The sequence below is a fragment of the Simochromis diagramma genome, unplaced genomic scaffold (assembly GCF_900408965.1).
Source record: "Simochromis diagramma unplaced genomic scaffold, fSimDia1.1 OVJJ01000304.1, whole genome shotgun sequence".
NCBI classification, from domain to species: domain Eukaryota; kingdom Metazoa; phylum Chordata; class Actinopteri; order Cichliformes; family Cichlidae; genus Simochromis; species Simochromis diagramma.
Window position 1 is genome coordinate 12,630,113 of NW_024387030.1, and position 17,555 is coordinate 12,647,667.

A 17,555-nucleotide genomic window follows, 5' to 3' on the forward strand; every position below is an offset into this window, starting at 1 on the left:
GGTCATGCAAGTTCTGTAAGTGAGTGAAAATAATTCCACAATTTTTTTTAGACATTTTTAGACACTCTAAGCTTTTTGAAAAAGAAAATTATCAAATTGTAACACGGAGCGTGGTCAGACTGCTTTTGTTACACACAAATACCTGTACACGTTTGTAAATCTTAGTTTACGCTAAGAGATCAGAGGAGAAGGGTGGAGTGCCCACTCCAGGTCAGGGATGAGTTCCTCCTCCAAGTGGAAGAGTTTAAGTATCTCAGGGTCTTGTTCACGAGTGATGGGAGAAGGGAGCAGGAGATCGACAGACAGATTGGTGCTCTCAATTTACTGGTCAATCTACGTCCCTACCCTCACCTGTGGTCACGAGCTGTGGGTAGTGACTGAAAGAACAAGACTGCAGATACAAATGGCTAATATGAGCTTCCTCAGAAGCGTGGATGGCCTCTCCCTTAGAGGGGGTCAGAGTAGAGACGCTGCTCCTCCACATGGAAAGAAGCCACTTGAGGAGAAGAACACCTCCTGGGGTGAGGTGTTCCGGGCATGTCCCACTGAGAGGAGGCCCCCGTGCCTTGGTGTTCCCCCAAACAAGCTGGAGGAGGTGGGTGGGGAGAGGGAGGTCTGGGCTTCTTTGCTTGGGCTGCTGCCCCCGTGATCCGCGATCCAGTAGAGTTGAGTATGTGGGTTACGCCCATTAAAAACTTGCCAAATTTTCTAATACAATACCAAACAGCACATTCTAATTCACCACAGTCAGAGTCTTTTGGATTACCTCTGCATCAGCTGAAGGAGTTAGTTTATTTAGTTTTTTGGTTATGTCATAGAATAAAAAGGCCCACATTTTGGAAGCCCATAAATAAACAGCAGAAATATCCATGTATAGAAAACCTTTTTCTATTAGAAAAAATTCTAATAATGTATAGATACATATCAATACTCAATAACTCATTGTTCCACGTACAATAGCTGTAAGTGCAGCTTACCATGACTTGAGTGTTATCTCACACATCAACCACGGTAAAGCGTGTTATAGACAAGCCAGCCCACCGTGACCATTTCATGCTTTGCCTCTTTCAAAGTGTGAAATATACATGCATGCAAAAATTGCAGTAAGCTGTGGTTACAGCAGAGGGAGACATTTTATTTCAAGCCAAAGTGAAAAGAACCACAGGAAAGCATTTAAAAATGAAATTATTAACACATTTACAATTAAATATACATCAGCTGCCTAGCACTGCTCTGCTCACTACTGTGATATGGAGTTGCACACAAGTGTTTCTGTTTGCAACACTTTGCAAGATGTTGAAAGAGATGGAAGGAAAGATCTTACTGTAAACTAGCTCCGGCCTTGAGTTGAATTATTTCTTCAAGAAGTCACTTGGATGAGTGACGAAATGTTTCTCCCACACATAGGGTTTTAGATAGCACCTCCTCTCCTGACTTAGCTTGTTTTTGTTTGTTATTTTGGCCTGTGTTCACCAGGGAGTTAAGTTTTCAGTGGAGACAAATAAACCACCGTTCACTTAATAAATTGTTTTTTCTTCCCAAACCGTCACTTCCTTTTTAACCCTTATGCTACGTTCCTGTACCCCTAGACTGGGGCGTAACACATCTGAAATGAAAAGCCTGTAAACGTGTGTTCCAGCCTCCTGACTTTGCTGGCACTCGGTCTTCATACTCGACAACTGAATTCTAAGGAAGACCATTCAGGTGGTAAAATACATCTTAAGTAAAATGCTGATGGCCAATCACAGATTGTGAAGTGTAAAGAGTGTCATTTCCCAGAATATTTTGATGATACTGTGTATATTCATCCAGTGAACGTTCTCTACTGCAGTGTTTCCAGTGAACTAAACAGCGATGACGTGATGATTTTGTTTTCCTTGGATAAGAACAATGCATTAAAACGCTGAATTCCACTGAGTTTTGTCCAGTCTCTTTTCAGACCTTACATATGCATATAAATAAAACCAGATGTGTTTTGCTGTCCACAAAGTTTTAGACTTTTTTATTGTTTTTAATACCTGTCTTCAAGCTCATACTTAAAATATGAATTTCATGCACTCACTGAGGATTGTGTCAATGTCATGTCCCACAGTGTGCCATGCTGAGCTGAATGCCATAGTGAACACAAGCGCGAATGCTGATGTGAAAGGCTGCACCATGTATGTGACTTTGTTCCCCTGCAATGAGTGTGCAATGAGTATTATGATGTGAGGTGAGTTATAAACCTGGTATGCATTTGCCTATTGCCCTCTTCCTTGTATGCAGGAGATGTGGAGCTGGTTTAGCACGCCCACACACCCTGACATGGGAAGAAAGACAATGGAAAACTAAAAATAAGAGTTATTGAGTAGATTTGTATGTCCTTCACCTGTTGAGCAAATGTCTCTTATCTCTGCTTCAAGCTCTTTACAGAAAGAAAGTGTGTGTCAACCACTGTGACAAGATGTTCATCTTGAATCTAGTTGTCAGTGTCAGTACAACAAAGACAGTCATATTCTGAAACCAAAAAAATAATGACAATCTGAGCTATGCTAACTTTGTGTTATTTAAATGAAAGAGGTTTGATAGATTTAAGCACTGTGTTGGACTAGTGCACAGTAGCTACGGTGTTCATGGTCAGATTTAGGTTATGTTAAAACAGCAGATATCAGAGGTGGGACCAAGTCATTGTTTTGCAAGTCTCAAGTAAGTCTCAAGTCTTTATCCTCAAGTCTCAAGTCAAGTCTCAAGTAATGTCAGGCAAGTCAGAGTCGAGTCTCAAGTCACTGGTGTAAAAGTCCGAGTAAAGTCACAAGTCTGAAATTTTGAATTTCAAGTCCTTTCGAGTCTTTAAAAAAAAAAAACGAAAAAAGCATGTTGCAGTTATATGCTAAATGTAAATATTAGACCATGTAATTTTTAAATCTGTGTTTTTCTCAACACATGACAAAATAGTGAACTTAGAAAATATACACAAATTGTGAAATTGCACCTCTTTAAAATGCAGCTCAATTAAACCTAGCTCCAAGAATAATTTTCACCGACAGTTCTGAGATAAGCTGCATGTTATTCTTGGATGCGGTTGTAGGACCGGTGTAAGTAGGTATCCCCGACAGAATTTGTTTCCCCTGTGCTGGGAGCACGCAGGAAGTACTGAAAAATTAGTATCATTACATTACCATTCAGTTTGAGGGTTACAACAGAAAATTATATATTTATTGCTCACGGGGTATCAGATGGGATTATTTTAATAAACCATAAACATTTTGGCTAATAACTATTTTTATTCTCCTGTAACTTTATTATAAAGAGCTAAATCCTCCAAAGTTTCAGGAGAAATGCGTCATAATAAGAAGTGTTTGTGAACGAAAAATCAGCAATGTGGGATACTGTTTGTCCGTGATTTACACAGGGGGAACAAATTGTGGCAGGACCAGCCTGATATTATTTGTATCCCACTATAACTTCGTTGTATAAAGAGCTAAGATCTCAAAAATGTCAGGAGTAGTTAGTCATTATAAGAAGTGTTTGTAAACTAAAAATCAACAATGCGGGATACTGTTTGTCCGTGATTTGGACAGTCCAGCGTGTGCTCCCGACGCAGGGGAAACAAATTCTGTCGGGGATACCTAGTTTGGCACGATAGTAACTTCCGGTCACTGCAACAAGCCCAGGTACAGTTTACGACGGATGGGTACAGGACCTTGAAATGCACCGTGTAGAACGAAAGACCATCGTACGTATCATAAGTTTACCAGTCTCACAAATCGTCTTCATAAATACACATTCGTTAACCGTTTATTAATAGGACCTTTAAGCTCAACGGTAATTAATTAGTAGTGGAAATAATTTCTGGTAGCGTTACAGAAATGTAGCAGTGACAATAATATTGTATGCTGTAATCGTACTGGGCAATTAGTGATACAAAACAACTGTTTTATCCTGTGAATAAAAGTATATGTTTTTGTCAATGTACCATAATAACAGAAGCGAAACGCAATATTGTGTCAGGACAATTCACTATTTATGCACAATAAACAAAGGAGCATAGCGAGACAATTTCTGTTCAGCGCCAGACTTGCTTGTAACCTATATCACCAATTATGTTATGAAAATGACGTATTAACTACTAAAAAACACTGACCTTTGTGTAAATGCTTGGAGCAGACTAACCTGTGAGCTGGAGTGTTCTGGGACGTTATATTTGATCTTTGAATGGCTGCAATCCAGGCCATCCGTCGCCTCTTTGTTACTTCGGAAACATGGCTCGAACAATTTCTCTTCAACGACGTAATCCGATAACAACCGATCTCTTTACCCGTCGGCTTCCCGTGGCTGTCATGCGACCGGCTATTGCAGTTAATAATACAACAGCTTCTTGACATTTTTGTGTTTCTTTTTATCGCTCTGTGACTGATTTCAATTGAAAGCCTGCGTGCGCTAGTACCGCTTGCCACGAGTTCCCAGAATCCTTTGCGGTTTACCCCTGAATGACGTCACATTTTCAATCTCTATATAATATGCATGTTAAATTTTATATTTGGGGTGAAATATCAAGTCTTTTCAAGTAAACCGGTTCAAGTCCAATTCAAGTCCCAGGTCATTGGTGTAAAAGTCCAAGTCAAGTCACAAGTCTTAGAACATTTTTTCAAGTCAAGTCTAAAGTCATAAAATTAATGACTCGAGTCTGACTCGAGTCCAAGTCATGTGACTCGAGTCCACACCTCTGGCAGATATTAATATGAATTTCAGCTGATGATGCTTAGATGCATTTACTGAATTCCACCTTTATACAAACTTGATAGGATTTAGTGTAAAGACAGTATAAACAGTATACTGTAAATGTAGGGGATGGAAATTAGCGAAGACATGAAAATCATGTATGTGACTTTGTTCCCCTGTGACTTTGTTCCCCTGTGACTTTGTTCCCCATTGCAGGGGAACAAAGTCACATACATGGTGACTTTGTTCCCCATTGCAGGGGAACAAAGTCACAGGGGAACAAAGTCACATACATGGTGACTTTGTTCCCCATTGCAGGGGAACAAAGTCACCATGTATGTGACTTTGTTCCCCTGCAGTGAGTGTGCCAAACTCATCATCCAGGCAGGTGGGTGCTGACAACACACATAGTCAGTTGCAATTAATTATACAGTTATACACGTGTCAAAGTCTCACATAATGCTATTCATGTCCAGGTGAACTACAAAAATATAATTTTGTCATTTGATCTACTTTTTGGAGATCGATGAAGTCGTCAGCTTCAACTTGACTACCAGTCATGGCATTGTTGGAAACTCACACAAAGCTCAGATCATCTTAAACTGGCTTATTGAACATGATAGTGAGTTCACTGTACCCAAATGGCCTCCACAGTCGGCAGATCTCAAACCAATAGTACGCTCTAGAATGTGTTGGAATGGGAGATTCACATCATGGATGTGCAGCAGGTCTATGATGCTATCATGTTAATATAGACAAAAATCTCTGAGAAACGTTTCCACCACTTGAATGTATGCCGTAAAGAAATAAGTGGCCTGTGAATGGAATCTCTGTCAGGCCGATTCTGGCCCTCCAGGCCTTATGTTTGACACCCCTGGTGTAGATCACTGCAAGTGTGCAAGTATTTGTTAAATTATCATCTGGAAAGTTCTGTGCTTTACCTGGTAATGGTTTACTGTGTCTCTGAAGTTGCGAGTATCACCCATGTTAAAATTGTCATGGACAGAATACACAGTTTTTAAAGCGAACCACCAAAACCAGTTTTCAAAACACCATTTTATTAAGTCATTTCCACCTTGAAATGACTTAATAAAATGGTGTTTTGAAGATGAGAGACCTGTTAAGAATTAATAGAGCTCATTGTGGAAAGACAAATGTGTTTGGCACAACATTGCATTCAGATCACAATTCAAAAGCTGCCAGTTAGGAAAGTTAATGCTACTAATACTTCATTATTTTCATTGTTCAGTTTGTTTCTTCGCACGCCATTCAGCATTTTTGAAGTCAGGAATGCGTGAATAACTGCATACTTTATCATTTTAGGTTATGTGTTTAGAAAAGGCTGCTATGATGACAAGAGAGACACTTTCATAAGATGGCAAACGCTGACTTTAAGCTCGACATACATCACTAACACATTCATCTCGCTACATAGTAAACCTTTCAAATTTGGTTCAGATTTAAAAGACTGTTTGCTTGAATCTCTTTAAAAAGAACAAAAAACTGTCTTTGTTGTACTTGGATTAAGATGAGAATCATCAGTAAGATAACACTGACAACTTCAAGATGAACACCTTGTCTCAGTGGCTGACACACATATGGAATTTAACATAAGAATGGCTTTGTTCTTTGTGTGAAGAGCTTGAAGTAGAGTTAAGAGACGTCTACTCAGCAGGTGAAAGACAAATCTCTTCTATATCTCTTGTTTTCAGTCAGGGGCGAAAATGAATCAAAGCACCCCCAAAGATTCCTTACTTTTTTGACAATATTTGCTGTTTGTGTGACACACTACTAAAAATATAAAAAGCATTCAGTACTTGGTTGAGACGTAACGTTTTAACAACAAAAGTATAGATACCCCCCCCCCCCCCCCCCCTTCCAAAATGGTTTGTTCCAGCTCAGTTCTCTCCTACTCTGGCTCTGGACGCAGCGGAGCGGAGGTGTAAGTGCTTGGCTTAAAACAGGACATGTTAGCTGCATTTAACCTTCAGTTCCTCTTTATATAGTTCGGTAGGAGTCAGACCATGTTTCTTTTTAGCTGAAAAACATTACACCCAGGTAACCAGCAGTGTTGGAAACGTGTTTTCCGACGATGTTTGCTACCCTACAATCCGTCCTACTCTGTAGTAAAATCAGCAACATTTGACCGTCCTGTTGCTCCCATTGAAATTTATATAGCATATTTAAAATCTAAAATTTAAAATTGTCCGTAGCCAATTGTTGTTGCCACTGTCCTGTTTGAAATGGAATGAGAGAAGCTGGTTATTTTGTCATACGTGCCGATATTAAACCCAGGAGCAACATTCAGGTAAAAGTGTAAGATCAAATGATCCGTCAATAAAGGATAATGTTAGATCAGTGTTTCAATATTTATATCTGTCATTAGATATGCATGTGGTTTTGTTATTTGCCTTTTGGTTGAAAGTACACTGAGAGAGGACTTTTTTTTTTATTAGTGATCTTAATAATATTTTTTTTCATATTAATGTAATTTTTTCATCTAATTCAATACAATCTATTTGTGTATGATTGTCAGTCCAAAGAGGGAGAGAGGAGGAAAGAGGGGAACGTGAGGAGAAAGTACAAGGTCAGGAAGAACCAGGTAAGAAAACAGACAGGGAACAGTGACAGGCAAAACAAACTGTTAAACTGCTTGAGAGAGTTGACCACCAAAAAGGGATTTGCCAACCTCAAGGTGAGGCGACATAGGTTAAAATAAAAGTAAAACTCTGCAGAGCCATAGTGGTATCTGCAGTAAAGATCTTTTCATACATTGTAAACATTGTACCATAGGCAAAGTTGCCTCCATTTTAATATTTTTTATCAATATTTTGTACATTTCAAGGACTCTATTTTTAGAGTGTATTTTTTATGTATCTGTATTATATTACACATACACATTAAAAGTGAATCTCTGTCAAAAAAATGCACTCAGTTTTCTTTTTACTCACTTCTGTCAGTCTGCTCCAGTGCAGCTGTGGCTACAACCGTAGCTTGCCTCCACCAGTGTTTGAATGTGAGAGTGAATGAATAGTGGAATTGTAAAGCACTTTGGGTGCCTTGAAAAGCACTATGTAAATGCAATCCATTATTATTATTATGAGCATCATTCATTATTCTCCCGCAGTAATTAACGTTAGGACATGTACTTTTTTTTAAAATTCCAATCCATTCTTCGTTTGCTGCATTTAAATAACCTTTATCATATTTGATGGTTTTGTTACAGACTTTAAAAAAAGTGTTTTGCTTTTCTTTCACAAATGTGGGATTAAATTGTGTTAAAATGTACAAAACAGTGATGTCGTGTTTTGTGAGGACCCAGGCACAGAGAGACTTGATGAATTTAAGAATCTTATGATTTAATAAAGAAATTTGCAGACTTGTACAGAGATGCTAAAATTATGATGACTGATAACGGAGATGAGGACAACAGACGATGAGGACAGGGAGGACAGCAGGGGACAACAGGCGTTTAAATGTACCAAGGAGACGGTCAGAGAGAACTCAGGACAACTGGAGACATTTAAGGATGCCTGGACTGACAGAGACCGGGAAGAAGTCTCATTGTGATGAGTAAAGTTTATCTTGCCAGGCTGGGCAGCTCTTTGGGTGCTCAGCACCCCCAAAGCTCTGATCCTAGAATCGCCCCTGTTTTCAGTTGTCCATTGTCTTTCTTTCCATGTCAGGGTGTGTGAGCGTGTCAAACCAGCTACACACCTCCTGAAAAACAAGGAAGAGGACTGTAGGCAAATGCATGCTAGGCAACTAACCCACCTCACCTCATAGTACTACACTTCTCCTGTCAGCTGATCCAGAAACCTCACATTACTTGTCTGTCCATCATTCTGCAGCCTGCCCTACCTCCACAGAATGGGACCAGTGTTTGACTGACAGTCCTGAAATTCCTGACAATCCTGCCTGACAGTCACAGATAGTGAAACCAGTTACTGTGGAAAAAATGAAAAAGAAAGGAGGAAAGAAAAATAGTAATCATTTACACAATATTTTAAGCTCAGCTTTACAATTGTGACAATTTTTGCTTTCAAAAAGCTCCTTTTGTGTACAACACTACTCTTGCTACCAAAATCAAATTAAGTGTTGGCATAAGCCTAATCAACTTTATTTTATTGTAAGTCTGTTAGAAAAAGACTGCCCCATTTCTTTGGAGACAGGGCATGTTGCTGCTTCAGGTTTGGATTATACATTTGTAAAATACTGTAAGGTGTAGTCATATTGGTTTATTTGTATTTGTGTTTTGATTCGAGCACACATTCAGATAAGATCGACCCCCTCATTAAGAAAAGAACCATCAATGTTTATAATGTTTAATTTAAAATAAATTAATATTCTTACCACAATCATAAGGCACAAAATGAGTCTTTTTTCAGGTGTTACCTATTGTAAATTTACAGTACACTCCCCATTACCAAGGTTAGAAATGCACCTGACTTATTTATTTAAAAAAAATAAAATAAAATAAAATAATAATAATAATAATAATAATAACAAGGGAAATCCTAGGCATAGCCCTCACACATATGCAACAAGTACAGACACAAAACTGACACGCCTCCCAGGTGATTGGAGGTGTGGCCTTGACCTGGAGGGTTCATATGCTCATATATATCATCTATCGTTAACATTCAGCAAAGACTTCAGCCGTCCAGAGCTACAAACATCTTGCACTTGCTAAGACGCTTTTTTAAAGAGTATGGCACAAGGTCAGAGGTAATTATCTGTTAACTATTTGTTTGATTTATTTATTTTTTTATCTTTTTCTCAAATACATCATGAACTTCTTTCTTTTTTTATTCACCTAGCTGTAGTGGAAATTATTTCTCTTATTAACATAGCCTTTGTTATCTGTTGCTGCAAAATCATAACAATTAAATATTTAAAGCATCAGCTTGGGTAGAAATGCATTTTATTTGTCAAATCAGCCTTTGTTGTATTAATGTTGACATCACAAGGACATGTAAAACCTCTAAAATCACCTGGGTTGTGTGTTCTGTTTAAGTGAAATTTAAAACAAAAAACATTATTGGCAAAATACACTACACTACACACATTTATAAATCTTTACACTTGTGCCTTTTAAGCAAATTTCCAGGCATTATATCTCGATGAATTCTCAATAATCCAGGTAAATTAATCCCAAAAAATTGATTCATCCAAGTGATTTCTACAGTTGAGACTGAAAAAATCACTTGGATGAGTGGGATGTTTCTCCCACTGTGAACGCTACGTCCAGATGAACAGAATCAACTTTTTGGGGGTTCCAAACATTGTATTTCCTCTGTTAAAAAAAGGAAGGAGACTTGAGTAAATTAAATTACAGCCAGTAATTGATGATTATGTAAATCAAGTTTCTACTCAGAAGAATCCACTCTAGTGTTTTTATGTGGCTGAGTTTATGTCAAACCATTAATTTACTGCCGAAGTACATCAAGTAATGCAAACTGAACCATATCATAGAAGGTGCATAGAAGTGACTGCTTGGATGCTGCATTCTCACATGGTGTCTTAAAAGAATTGGTTTAAAGGCTGTCGTTATATTTCTCCTCATAAACTTTACTGTGTCTGCGTTTTTGTAATTCTCTGTACCAGGACAGACTTCCTGATTGATGCAGACTACTTCATGGGTGTAGCTGTTCTGTCAGCAAAAAGAAGCAATGACCCAAACACTCAGGTATGTGTCTCTTTGCATATGGATTGAGAATGATAGATACTTCACAGTAAGCTTGTATCCAACATCATGACAAACAGTTTTCAATTCAATTCAATTCAATTTTATTTATATAGCGCCAAATCACAACAAAAGTCGCCTCAAGGCGCTTCATAGGTACAGAGAAAAACCCAACAATCATATGACCCCCTATGAGCAAGCACTTTGGCGACAGTGGGAAGGAAAAACTCCCTTTTAACAGGAAGAAACCTCCGGCAGAACCAGACTCAGGGAGGGGCGGCCACCTTCTTTCAGAGGTTTGTACTGTGAAAGAAGTTCAACATAGCTTTCTTTGTGCGAGCTGGATCAGCAAAACCTAAAACCCCAGTTAGAGATGGTGGATATCACAATGGTTGTTGTCAACTTCCTTTGTTAAGCCGGTCTTTCTGCTTCAGGCTCTGTGCTGACTCACAAAAGTAGGAAGCATTTACACATCATTTCTCTGCTTCTGCCCAAAATGATCCCAGTGAGTGCCAGTTACTGCAGTCAGAGGCGTTGTTAGATGATGGTAAAGTGGTGATAAAAATCTATAAAACAAGTTAAAAAATGTAAAAATGTTACACTGTTAAGAAAAAAGAAAAGAGCTTGTTATTTACACCAGCACAAAAATCACCTCATCAAACAAAACCACACCTCTCCTCTCAGCTGACTCAGAAACCACTCAGTCTCACATGACTCGACTCACTAAACTTTGAAGAGGTGATCCATGCTTTTATTACATCCCAGCTGGACTATTGTAACTCCTTATATGTAGGAGTTAGTCAGAACTGTCTTGCAAGACTGCAGTTTGTCCAAAATGCTGCAGCTCGTCTTCTAAACTAAAAGGTGTGAACATACTTCCCCGGTGCTTGCCTCTCTTCACTGACTCCCTGTTCAGTTCAGAAAAGTTTTTTTTTTATTTTCACGTTGTCTTACAAAGCCCTGAATGGACAGGCTCCTGGGTATTTGTTTGACCTTTGCAGCCTTATGTGCCCTCTAAATCTGTTAGACCAAATGATCTTTTGCTTTTAGTCATACCAAGGTCGAGGCTGGTTCAAGCTTATTGAGCATTTGGCGTCGTAGCGCCTAAACTGTGGAATAATCTACCCCTACACATCAGACAGGCTACTACTGTCAATCTTTTTAAATCTCATCTAAAAGCACATTTGTATTCACTGGCATTTAATACAGGATGAGAGTTATTTGGTATTTGGCGTTTGATACTAATATTATAAGTTATTTGGTACTAGTTCTTTTGTTTGTCTGTGCAGCACTTTGGTCGGCGTTGGTATTGTAATTCAATGTATTATATAAATAAATGAATGACCATGATCCTTGTGGATTATGTTAAACACATTTGTAACCTTTTGAGGTTAATTTATCTCCCACATCTCTCTCTGTTTGCAGGTGGGAGCATGTTTAGTGAACCAGGACAATAAGATAGTTGGCACTGGTCACAATTGTATGCCCAATGGCTGTGAAGGCAAACTGCCATGGAATCGCAAAGGTGATGAACTTGACACAAAATACATGTATGGTGAGTATGCACTTCCACACACTTGTTTTTTTCTCCTGTGTTATTCAGTTTGACTGAATTATTTCAAGTTTTAAATAATTTTGTTTAAGCAAAGCACTCCTGCTTTTATTCATCTAACCACAGTATTAATGTGTTAGAGGATGTCTGGATATTCCTCTTGAAGAGGTTTTTGTCATTTTATGCTGTGCTCTCTTTATGTGTGAAGAATCAAATTCAGTGATTTGTAGCAAAATCATGTAAAATAACTAAAACAAATAAATAAATAAATAAAAATAACTGCACTAAAGCAAAGTAGGTGGGCCCAGAATTCAGCTGGTGTCAACTTTGAGGAAAAACTTTGATGCAACAGCCAACAGGAGCAAAAGGATTGTGTTCTCAGAAATATTATGGAGCAGAAAAGGTGCACAACGATCCTCAATGAACTAATGACTTCATATATACAGGAGGCTGCAGAGCTCATCACATTTACTTTTTGACTTCAGAAAAATAACAAGAAAATTTGGACAACTCTGGTGTCAGCCCAGCAATAAAACAATTGTTGTCATTGTGGTTTTAAACCAGACCAAAAGTGCAAACTTTAGGAGCATGCGGGGGCAAAAAGATCAAAGACACTTCAGTTTGAATCTAAAACAGGTGCAAAAAAGAAAACAGGTTGGGCTAATATATTATTATTATCGGGGCGATCGTGGCTCAAGAGTTGGGAGTTTGCCTTGTAATCGGAAGGTTGCTAGTTCGACCCCCGGCTTGGGCAGTCTCAGTCGTTGTGTCCTTTGGCAAGACACTTCACCCGTTGCCTACTGGTGGTGGTCAGAGGGCCCGGTGGCGCCAGTGTCCGGCAGCCTCCCCTCTGTCAGTGCGCCCCAGGGCAGCTGTGGCTACAATGTAGCTGCCATCACCAGTGTGTGAATGGGTGGATGACTGGATATGTAAAGCACCTTGGGGTCCTTAGGGACTAGTAAAGTGCTATATAAATACAGGCCATTTACCATTATTACTCAGTGATCAGAGTGCAAAAATCTGATTCAATTTTTGTTTGCTTCTCAAACACATTTAAGAATAGTTTTCTACTTATAGATTCTCTTAACAGTCGCTGTACTGTTACTTTTTTTTTTTAAAGAAATGACTTGTTTTACAAGACTAATTTGTAAAACATGGCCAACTCCTATCAGTATACACTCTGAATTGGGTTAATTATCACTTTACATATCAATTATTATTATTATTATTATTATTAGTAGTAGTAGTAGTAGTATTAAGAGACTGAATTCTAAGGAAGACCATTCAGGTGGTAAAATACATCTTAAGTAAAATGCTGATGGCCAATCACAGATTGTGAAGTGTAAAGAGTGTCATTTGCCAGAATATTTTGATGATACTGTGTATATTCATCCAGTGAACGTTCTCTACTGCAGTGTTTTCAGTGAACTAAACAGCGATGACGTGAAGATTTTGTTTTCCTTGGATAAGAACAATGCATTAAAACGCTGAATTCCACTGAGTTTTGTCCAGTCTCTTTTCAAATCTTACATATGCATATAAATAAAACCTGATGTGTTTTGCTGTCCACAAAGTTTTATACTTTTTATTGTTTTTAACACCTGCCTTCAAGCTCATTATACTTAAAATATGAATTTCATGCACTCACTGAGGATTGTCTCAATGTCATGTCCCACAGTGTGCCATGCTGAGCTGAATGCCATAGTGAACGCAAGCGCGAATGCTGATGTGAAAGGCTGCACCATGTATGTGACTTTGTTCCCCTGCAATGAGTGTGCCAAACTCATCATCCAGGCAGGTGGGTGCTGACAACACACATAGTCAGTTGCAATTAATTATACAGTTATACACGTGTCAAAGTCTCACATAATGCTATTCATGTCCAGGTGAACTACAAAAATATAATTTTGTCATTTGATCTACTTTTTGGAGATCGAGGAAGCTTCAACTAAGAAATATGTTACCTTTATTAATAATATTAAACTGGCAGCAGGCAGATTCTTTGGGTTCCCCCCCTAAATTGTCATTTAGATTGTGTCACAACAAATCTCACCTTGACTATGTTTTTCTGTGTGCCATGGGGGACAAAGGGTTTACTTGATTGTGATACAAAAAAGGAAGACAATCGTGTTTTTGTTTTCCCCAGAGGTGTGGCTGCCATGTGGCTAAACTTATAGTTAAATAGTTTTAGATCATGAATATAGTTTGAACTGTATTAACACATGTTTTTATTTTGATGGTAATGCTGTGTTTGTTGGCTCAGGACACTCAAACAAAAACATTTTTGCACTGAGGTGCAGGGGAGGCATTCCTGAACCGAAGTGCTTGTGTTTTTGTATTTGCAGAGCAAATCAACAAGTAATGAGAACCTATTCTAAATTCATGCACGCCTGGAAGTGTTGTTTTGTCCAAGTGTGCAACTGGGAATGTTTATGCGTTGCTGACAGCACAAATGTCCCAAATGTCTTCTCAGTTTGCAGTTTTGAACAGAACTGGTGCATACTGTTTTTTTTTCCTCCAGAAAGATGTCCTTATCCTTTTAACAGTCACACAGATCCCCGTATTCCTGCTAAGTAGTCCTGACTCTTCAAGTTTCAATGCAGCTTTCTGGATTCCTTTATTATTCTTTCTTCACTCTCTCCAGGTCTGAAGGAAGTGGTTTATCGTTGTGACATGTACCACAATACACCTGGAACGATAGCATCCAAAAGGATGCTTGACATGGCGGGGATACCGTACAGGTGAGTACATTTCTGGGACACAATAAAAGAACATATTTCTTGCACCAGTGTGCTGTAGAGACTTTCTGGTTGATTGAATTAAAGGTAAGATCTGTAAAATTAAAATAAAATTTATTTCCTCTTCTGTAGTTTCCTGTGTAAAGATGAAGGAAAGGAGTGAACTGTAACTGTTCTTTCAAAGTAATATTAAGACAAAATGTAAGCATGGCAGAGATGGTGTGTAATGACAGTGGTCAGACTTACAGGACAAAAGCAAGAACAAACTTCTCTTTTTTATTTCTTCAGTGGAAAGCAGTTCCTCTGAAAAATATGGACATTGTGTTCTGTAGGTGTGGGTTGTCCAAAGTAACAATTTCTTTCTTGTTTCTAGGAAATGTATTACAAAGTAAACTCTAATCACACTGCATTGATTGTTTTGGAGATGGATAGTACAGTACAATAAGGGACATGACAGTAGAAGAAGAGAGAAACAAGTCCCCTCAGTTTAATATAAAATATTTTCTATCACAAGCTTCAATATTTTGAATATTTATAAGCCAACTATCTGCTTTTCCATGATTGCAGAATCTCACTGCTCCAAACATCACTGTATCTATTCTTGTGGTTTGTTCTTTTAAGATACAGCAAGCTTTCTTTTAGCAACCCTTCCAAACAAGCCACACTCGCTGTGATTATGTAGTCTACAGTTAGTCTAGTAGATCTTCACTGGATTAATGTGTCTGTGTCTTTCTGTCCTTTTTTACCCAAACTGCAGCTTTTTTCTTTTTTTTTTTTGCTACTGGACTTACAAAATTATTTTATTTAGATCAGGTAACATTTCCGGATATCGATACGTTTTTAAATGGGATCTGAGGTGTAAGCTTAGCATGAGAGCTGACGTTGTGCATAAACCCTGGTTTCACCACATTGGCAGCCATGCGTGGTGCTTCATTTCTTGGGCAAAAAAACTCAGTCTCTCCATTTTTTGACATCCATGTTTCTTCCCTTTGTGGCTGCTGATGGATTTGTTTTGGAACTGTCTTATAGTCAATGTCATCCAGGTCCCACAGCCCCAAACACCCTATAGTGTTGCTACTGCAGCAGCAGTACTGACCAGCGTGTCTGAATGTGTGTTTTCTGTGTTTTCACAGGCGCTTTGTGCACAAAATGCGTCAAATTGCCATTGATTTGCCTTTCATTGAAACTCCTGGAAATGAAAATGCCTAAGACTCATCTTGGGGAGCTGTTGAATGGGGCAGTGAGGCAGAAGAAGAATCAGCAGAAAATGGATTTGGGACGGGTTTGGAGAATAATATGACCAAGACTAATTTGCAGGTCAAATCTGAAATTAGAATATTTGGTTTGACAAATTATAGAACAGAATGTAATAAAAGAAACTGGGAAAAAGCATATGAAATGAAAAAAGAAGTAACGAAATGGGAGACTAATAATAGTAATAATAAAGCATTAATATGATTAAAACTGTTGTCGTCTCCAAATTCTTCTTCTAGCAGCTATTCTTTCTGCTGATAACAAATCTACAAAAAGCTTATATAGAAATTACTAAAGAGTAAAATGAAAGGTGGGTTAGGAGATGTTCAACTGGAATGTAGATTAAAGGACGGTTTTGTTATTTTGGTATCGAAAGCTTTTAAAATGGGAGATCCTCCCTCATCAAAACAGAAGCAAGGGCAGAGCAAGGTATGTGCCATACATATTATAAAATGATCTTTTTTTGTAAATGAGGAATGATGCAGTCTATCTCTTTAGCCTCTCAATGATACTTGAAGCTGCACAGGAGTTAACCAAACCAGACCTAATTTTTTATTCTAATGAATGAACTCAGCTTGAATCAGTTATAAAAAACGCTTTCTTTTTCGTTGCCTACATTCTAGAGGGTGACGTTGCCTCAACACCTAAACAGGAAATGGAGTTCAGTTGGGTTAAAGTGAGATATGGGAGGTGAGGAAACGAAAAATCAGCAGGGGGAAAAGAATCACAAGTCACTGTGATCTTTATAGTAGTTTATAGCAGCATCTACTGTCCTACTGCTGCTCTGAGGTTTACTGCGCTTTGTGGATTTGCACAAATGAATTCAACAGGATGTAAGCAGATTTTCATGAATTGTCTTCGCTTCAATTTCCATCCCCTACATTTACAGTATACTGTTTATACTGTCTTTACACTAAATCCTATCAAGTTTGTATAAAGGTGGAATTCAGTAAATGCATCTAAGGATCATTAACATCTGCCCATGAACACTGTAGCTACTGTCCAACAAAGTGCTTTACTTTAAATCCATCAAACATATTTCATCCACCATTTAAATAACACAAAGTTAGCATAGCTCAGATTATCATATTTTTTTTGTTGCAGAATATGACCCCCCCCCCCCCCATTATTTTACATCATAAACAGATTCAATGTCTGATTTAACACATTTTCTTTAGGCTTTCAGTTTATTAAGAAAATGTGTTAAATCCCATTGGGCAGTCCTTTCTTTCTCCATCTCTGAGAGAAGTGAGCTTTCAACGTTACTCCCTTTAAGCTCGGTCTTCTTCTGCAGCGCCAGCTAGATGCTAAAGAATAGAGGCCACAACTTACAGACAACTGCACAATCGGGTGTTGAGCCAAAAAACAAAACCCAAAAGGAATCACCAGCTACACCATTAGGATTGCCTTATTGTTCAGGCTGAATCGGTTTGAAGGCCTGCATATACTGTATTTAAAAAAAAAAATTTTTTTAAAAATCTGTCTCAGTGGGTCAACCACTGGATCCACCCAAAGGTGTCGTATACTCCATAATGCCTCAGCAAACTGTGTTTAAAGTCCACTAAATAACCCACCTCTTTATTTAAAATGGCTCATCTGCAAAAAAGAAAAAAAAAAAAATAAG

General features: G+C 38.3%; 1 protein-coding gene across 2 annotated transcripts; it reads left to right on the plus strand.

Annotated features, from left to right (window-relative positions):
• Positions 1-9,305: 9,305 nt before the first annotated feature.
• On the plus strand, positions 9,306-16,060 carry LOC120740517 (deoxycytidylate deaminase-like). 2 transcript variants are annotated; one of them, XM_040042941.1, is made up of 6 exons: positions 9,306-9,429; positions 10,309-10,390; positions 11,813-11,942; positions 13,618-13,737; positions 14,584-14,680; positions 15,811-16,060. In XM_040042941.1, exons 1-6 carry the CDS (start codon positions 9,413-9,415, stop codon positions 15,884-15,886), a joined length of 522 nt encoding a protein of 173 aa, XP_039898875.1. In that variant the 5' UTR covers positions 9,306-9,412; the 3' UTR covers positions 15,887-16,060. The 2 variants fall into 2 exon arrangements, with proteins under 2 accessions (XP_039898875.1, XP_039898876.1); XM_040042942.1 differs by having other exon boundaries at positions 9,330-9,429; positions 10,312-10,390.
• The last annotated feature ends 1,495 nt before the right edge of the window (positions 16,061-17,555 follow it).